General features: G+C 37.4%; 1 protein-coding gene across 1 annotated transcript; it reads left to right on the forward strand.

The window, feature by feature from the left end:
• Positions 2,419–5,319, forward strand: LOC109233416 (arginine decarboxylase-like). Its single transcript, XM_019399279.1, has one exon. The coding sequence runs from the start codon at positions 2,903–2,905 to the stop codon at positions 5,099–5,101; it is 2,199 nt and encodes a 732-aa protein (XP_019254824.1). The 5' UTR covers positions 2,419–2,902; the 3' UTR covers positions 5,102–5,319.

Raw genomic sequence — 7,764 nt, forward strand, 5'->3', positions numbered from 1 at the left:
ATTTAATTTTTGAATATGGATAGGATAGGTTTGGGGTGTAAGGTGTGTCGGAGAAGAAGGTGGGAACTGGGAAGGTGAAGTGGAAGGGGCCTGACGGGAGTTTGAAGGGAGGATGATTTGGGGAAAAGGGAATAGGGGATACAGAATTGCAGATAGGTTTGTTTAGGCAGAAGGTAGGATGATTTGGAGAAGAAAGAGTGAGGAAAAGTGTGCTCCACCAGTTAAATTAAGAAAAGAAAAAGAAATAAACATAATTTTGAAAGGCTTCACTTGCTGCAAGGCGAGTGTAGTACACACATTTTGTCATGTCACTTTGAAGGATTTAAGTGATACACTGAAAAATAACTTGAGGTGTCTACTTGATAAATAGGTCTGTTGAGGTGTTCAAATGACCGTTGTGGACAATTTGGAGGGGCCATTTATGTATTTCGCCTTTATAATTTTAGGATCATCATTTATGTTCAATATGAAATATATGATTTCAAGATTTTGGTGTAAACTTTATATCGATATTAACGCTGAATAAACATAACTCTAAATTTCATATTGGAAGTTGTATATTAATTTATGTAACCTAATATCCCCTTGCCATCTCCAACCTTACCCCTATTTTTCATAATGGGGACAATTTTTGGGGTAATTTAGCTCCAACCCTCCCCCATTTTTGTCCCTAAAATGGGGGTTGAATAGTGTTCTTTCAAATATGGGGGTACACTATTCATCTCCCCCATTACTATTCATCACTTTTTTATTATTATTTTATTATTTAATGTTTTAATTTATCTCTTTATATATACCTAATTATGTTTATATATTGTCTTTATAATATTAATTTTACATCTTAACTTTGGTGTATAATTTTGATAAATTAATTTTCGTGCATTTATTATTTTTATGGAAATTGTAAGTTAATTTTATTATAAGCTATAATTGTACAAAAAATACATAATTATCTCAAAAAATGAATGGTGCAAATATAAAATATTAGATGTTGCTAAAATTGAAAGGTGCGAATATAAAATATTAGATGTTGCTAAAATTGAAAAGTGAAGATTGAAAATACATTAATAAAAATTAAAAATGGAAATTAAAAAATGAAATTGAAATGAAAGATAATAATATAATATAGAAGAGAGAGAAGAATACAAAAAAGTTTAGGAAAAAAAAATAGGGTAATAGTTGGAGTAAGTTATCCCAAAATGGGGAAATCTCCATTTTGGGAACCAAAAATGGGGTAAAGGCTGGAGATACCCTTAGGTCTTTGCTGCCAGATATTAGGTCTTTGCTGCCCGCTTGATTCGTACAAATAAAGGGAGGGCTTGACCACCATGTAAGAAAAAGAATTTTATAAATTAAAAGGAAAAAAGGGCTTCAATCTATTGTAATTCAGTTTTTTGGAGATAAAGTTTAACGAAAATTATAAAACATGAATCGTTGTAATATTGAGATTATCAATGTTTAGATTATTAAGTTGTATCCTTTTACGTATCGGTTTATATCATTGAAAATTACAGTTGCATAAGAAAAGCGTGCATTTTATTTTAGTTGTTTTATTCAAACGATTGTTTTATATATATATATATATATATATATATATATATATATATATATTGGAATTTCCTATTGAACTTGATATAAGATAATATTAAAATTGTGTCAGTATTCCTTTGTTTAAAAAAAATAATATTTTACTATTTGAGGAGTCAAGTAAGATCTTCTTTGACAATATTTTTTGTAAATAGTTTTATAATATTTTGTATTGTTAACTTGTGATTATAGTATTTTTTATGGAATTTTTAAATATATAACTTTTGTTTTTAAAAATTTAATAATCTATACTCGAAATCACACTGAATATTATTCTCTCCGTTCCAATTATTTTACCTCTAGCACAACTATTAAAAAAATATGAAAATCTAGAGAAAAAAATATATTCACCAAATTAACAGAAGGTATGTTTGAAAAGTTAAAGCCTTCCCCAAACAAACACAATTGGGAAAAAACACAGAACCAGCACACCCAACTGGAATCTGAAGTTTTGGATTCATGACGTGGAATAATCACAACCGTTCGTTCTAAAACCCAGATCGGAACCTTCCCACCTCTTTCCTTCATTTTCGTAAGCAATCATATAATCTCCTCAAATTCTCCCGATATTTTACATACCTAACGTGGTTATCTTATCTTCTCGGTTGAAACTAAAGAGTCTAGAAAAAAAAAGACTGAAAATGGGTCCCACGGGTAAATGCCACGCGGCAACTCGCCCTTGTCTATCCACTGCGAAAGAATCTCTAAACCCACAAAAAGAGGAAATTAGAGAAAGTAATGAAAAATAAAAAGCCCAAATATTTAATTCGGGCCAAATCCAGGCCCATAGCCCGGCCTCTTATTTTTCCCCTATATAAGCAACCGAACCCTCCCATGCAATTCTCGCTCATTTCACAGTTGTATTACTGTATTCCTATATATATCTCTATCAGCCGTCTCATTTTCCGGTAACCGTTTAGGTTTCCGACCATATCCTTTCTTCTTTTCCGGCAACCAATTTCGGTTAATATCTGTATGGTGTTGTGTTTATTTGACTCTTAGGTTTGTTTTGATTTCGATTCGGTAATTCAATTTTGTTTTGAACATTAAAATTTGCTTCTTCTGAAAGGTCAGTGTGGGGATTTTTGGTTCGTATAGTGGTGTGTCTGAAGGTGATTATCTTTTGATTAAGTTCTCTTTTTGCTTCTTTTGAGGGGGTAGCCGGGGCTCCGGCCTCGGCGGGTTCTAAAGCCCCCAGTTATTACAACATTGGTGAAAATTCTGTTGTATAAAGTAATCCTTTAATTTTCTCTCTATTCTTTGATTCTTTTGTTTTTATACTTTTGTAAAAGAAAACAAACAGATTAGGGAAGAGATGCCTGCCTTAGGTTGTTGTGTAGACGCTGCTGTTTCTCCTCCTCCCGGCTATTCCTTCCTTTGGGATAGTTCTCTTCCCGCGCCGGAGATTTTTCCCTCCGGCGTACCTCCGTCGACAAACACCGCCGCTGCCACCACCACCACCACCCATTGGTCTCCGGCGCACTCATCCGCTCTTTATTGTATTGACGGATGGGGAGCTCCGTATTTCACCGTTAACTCCTCCGGTGATATCTCCGTTAAGCCACATGGTACGGATACTCTGCCTCACCAGGAAATTGATCTCCTTAAGGTCGTGAAAAAGGCCTCCGACCCCAAAAATTTGGGCGGACTCGGGTTGCAGTTTCCGCTCGTTGTTCGGTTCCCTGATATTCTGAAAAACAGGTTGGAGTCTCTTCAATCGGCTTTTGATTATGCAGTTCAGTCACAAGGTTATGAGGCTCACTACCAAGGTGTTTATCCTGTTAAATGCAATCAGGACAGGTTCGTTGTTGAAGATATTGTCAAATTCGGGTCGGGTTTCCGGTTCGGTCTTGAAGCCGGGTCTAAACCCGAACTCCTCCTAGCTATGAGCTGTCTCTGCAAAGGCAGCCGTGAGGGTCTTCTTGTATGCAACGGGTTCAAGGATGCTGAGTACATTTCGCTTGCTTTGGTTGCAAGGAAGCTCATGTTGAATACAGTAATTGTGCTTGAACAAGAGGAGGAGCTTGATTTGGTGATTGACATCAGCAGAAAAATGGCGGTCCGGCCTGTGATCGGGCTTCGGGCGAAGCTCAGGACCAAACATTCCGGCCATTTCGGATCCACTTCTGGAGAGAAAGGTAAGTTTGGGCTTACGACAACACAGGTCGTTCGTGTGGTGAAGAAGCTAGAAGAATCCGAAATGCTGGATTGTCTTCAGTTGCTGCATTTTCATATTGGATCTCAGATCCCTTCGACGGCTTTGCTTGCTGATGGCGTTGGTGAGGCTGCTCAGATTTACTGTGAATTAGTCCGCCTCGGTGCTGGCATGAAATACATCGATTGTGGTGGTGGCCTTGGAATTGACTATGATGGTTCAAAATCGTGTGAATCAGATTGTTCTGTTGGATATGGCCTTCAGGAGTATGCATCTACGGTTGTTCAAGCTGTTCGGTTTGTTTGTGATCGGAAGAATGTGAAACATCCGGTGATCTGTAGCGAGAGTGGGAGAGCAATTGTTTCTCATCACTCTGTTCTAATATTTGAGGCTGTTTCTTCAACTACTACTCGCTCTCAAGAGTTATCTTCAGTTGATCTCCAGTCATTTGTGGAGAAGCTTAATGATGATGCTCGTGCTGATTACCGGAATTTATCTGCTGCTGCTATTCGTGGAGAGTACGATACGTGTGTGCTCTATGCTGATCAGTTGAAACAGAGATGTGTGGAGCAGTTCAAAGATGGTGATTTGGACATTGAACAACTTGCTGCCGTAGATGGCATTTGTGATTTCGTGTCGAAGGCTATTGGGGCTTCTGATCCTGTCCGCACATATCATGTGAATCTTTCGATCTTCACTTCAATTCCTGATTTTTGGGCAATTGACCAACTATTCCCGATTGTTCCCATCCATAAGCTAGATGAACGGCCTGGAGTTCGAGGAATTTTATCGGACTTGACCTGTGATAGTGATGGGAAGATTGATAAGTTCATTGGAGGAGAGTCAAGCTTGCCACTCCATGAATTAGGAAGTAATGGTGGTGGTTGTGGTGATGGTGGGAAATACTATCTAGGAATGTTTTTGGGTGGGGCTTATGAGGAGGCGCTCGGGGGACTCCATAACCTATTTGGCGGACCCAGTGTTTTGCGTGTGTCACAGAGCGATAGCCCACACAGCTTTGCTGTGACATGCGCTGTTCCTGGTCCGTCTTGTGCTGACGTTCTCCGGGCGATGCAGCACGAGCCTGAACTCATGTTTGAGACGCTCAAGCACCGTGCTGAAGAATTCGTGCACAACAACGATGAACAAGAAGAAGATAAAGAGCTTGCATTTGCAACTTTGGCCAGCAGCTTAGCTCAGTCATTCAACAATATGCCTTATCTTGTTACTAATTCATCTTGCTGCCTTACTGCCACCAATAATGGTGGCTATTACTATTGCAATGATGAGAACATTGTTGGGGTTGGTGCAGAATCTGCTGCTGCTGAAGAAGAGCTTTGGCCTTACTGTGTTGCTTGAAGTGTCTTGGAACATTTCCAGTTTCCACCACTGTTGTTCCTTTTTTGTTTCAATAAAGTGGCAATTTAGTTTGTCGTTGAGGTCGTCTGTTTCATTAATTATGTCATTTTTGGTTTAATTTTCTATTGTTGTTGGAACGCCAGATATTGTGGAGAAAGCAAGGGACTATGTAATCTCCCCCATCTTATTAAATGCATTTACTTCTCTTACAATTTCTGTATCCTTTTTCAAAGTTACATTTTCTCTTTGCTAGATTTTGAATCTGATTTTCTATAATTTACATTCACTTTACTAAAAGTTAAAGTCTCACGCTTCAATGCTTCTTTTTGTCCAATCCCATTTCACACATATTTTGTAGGTTGAAGATGAACAATCTGACCAAACTGACCATTAAGTTTATAGTAGTAGAAAATAAAATAAAAATGATTGTTTAGGGAAGATGGGGTGGGTAGAGAGTCAAATTTATGATCTAAATTTTATGGGTTCAATATTTAATGTTTTTAGTATTAAATTGTTTGTATTTCTAAAATATGAGATTAGATTCCCTATTTGTTGATTTTAACAGATAATTTATGCATCTGATTTAATTCATTCTCAATAGCCACGATTTAATTCATTCTCAATAGCCACGAAACTGTGAGAGTGATCCTTTTGTGGACGAATGTTTTTATTATACTCGTAGTCTCTAACCAACTATGCAGTATCTATATCGACAATTCAAGTATTACACACGTTATTAGTCCAAATCCTTTGTAATAATATGGTTTGGTGGCGATTTGCGGCGGTGGGACCTTTTGTGGGCTAAATTCGTTTATGATAATGTTGAATGGTACCCAAAATATGCTAAAAAGGGATTTGGGACCTGGGATTTGTGGTCCAATTAGATAGTCTAATTCGACAAGATGATTTAAAGGTTCTAACTTTAAATGTGGGGAGGAGGGTTCTCTAGGGGGTGGGGTTCGATTGATTACAGTACTTGGCTGTTAGCATTACAGAATCTTCTTGGAATCTCATCATAGTTCAGTGGACACTGTTGTTATTCAAAAAAGTATATGTTTGTGTGGGGCTGCTTTCCAATAATAATCACGTCGGTGTAGTAAGATTGTCAGAAAATTATTTTTAGTTTTAGTTTTGTAAGTCAATTTTTCTGTCGTTACTGTTTTCCGACTTTTACGCTATTGTATTACGAGTCCGAAATTTAATTAATAATTTTTTGTACAAAAAGTATTTTTTTAATATTTAAAAAAAAAAAAGTTACATTAATGAGTACTTCGCAGTTTTATACTGCGAATAGGGTTAACGAAATTTTTGCCGTTAAAGCAATTCGCAGTATAATACTGCGAAATATTAAAAAAATAATTTTTTTTATGCAATTCGCAGTATAATACTGCGCATTGCTTGAGATGGGCCCAGCTCATTTTTCAAATAGCATTTCGCAGTATTATACCGCGAATTTGGCTAATTCGCAGTATAATACTGCGAATTAGACTGAATTTAGGCCCCACCAATAATTAATTGACATAACAATAATTCAAATACGTAAAACGCAGTATAATACTGCGAATTACTTTGAAAAATTGTACACCCCAAGCTCGGACTTGCCTTATTTATAGACGTTTCAATTTCATAAAAATTCATTCAACATTTAAACTTCAAACATACGTTCATTATTCTCTCTTCTCCTTATCAACCAATTTTTTACAATGTCTGAAGTGCCAAAAATAAGGGGTTTCACTGTATTGGGGGGTGAGGTTGTGGTGGAGAATAACTCTGTGAGGTATAGCTCACCTCCACAGTGTCATGTTAAATTGCCGCTTAATATGGAGTACGATACATTGGTATCGTTGTTACGTAAAAAAATGAGTGAGCGGAGGCGTTCGGTTAGCCTTAAAGTAACCGGTAGATTTCCTTATTCAGTGACTCCGCAGGGGTTTGCTTATTATTCTGAGTTTAACATCGAGGATGATGAAACTCTTAGATTTTTTGCGAATTCCGGACGAATACAGGGAATTTATTGTAATAAAATTATTAGAAATGTACGTGAAGGTGGAGGACCTTCCTAGTAATGAGGGCGTGCATAGCAGGGATAACCCCCAGTCATCGGGTGTTATTCTGGAGCAGCTTTTGCCGGACAGATTGCAGATGAAAGAGCTTGCCTTGATTTAAACTTGTCACCACAGGCGAATGAGCAGCCACAAAATAATGTTTCCACTTTATATAATCAACAAGACGACTGGTAAACTTCAATTTTACTACGTGTTAGCGATTTTTTTTTCATGTTTTAATTGGATTTGTATTAACACTCATATTTTTATAGGGGGTATCGTCCGGATTTGAATTTTACAAGTTATGACCCCGCCCCTAGTTGGAATATGGGCAGTTCTGGAGTAATGGACCACGGTGGTCCATCTGGTAGTTATCACCAACATGAAAATATCCATCATGAAACGTCAAGACAATACGATTTGTAAGTAAAGTGATATAGCGACATCTAAAGTATTTTTCCTGAGTATTGGGTAACTTATGTATTTGTTCTTTTTGTGCAGTGAAAACGAGCTTCTTGAAGCTCCTGGCCTCACACAGTTGCCCATAGACGACGTTTTTACTCGTGATTTGGCAGATGTGCAGAGTCAGGAGGATGATAGTGATTATGACAACAATGC

Source organism: Nicotiana attenuata, chromosome 10 (assembly GCF_001879085.1).
Source record: "Nicotiana attenuata strain UT chromosome 10, NIATTr2, whole genome shotgun sequence".
In the NCBI taxonomy this organism is placed as follows: domain Eukaryota; kingdom Viridiplantae; phylum Streptophyta; class Magnoliopsida; order Solanales; family Solanaceae; genus Nicotiana; species Nicotiana attenuata.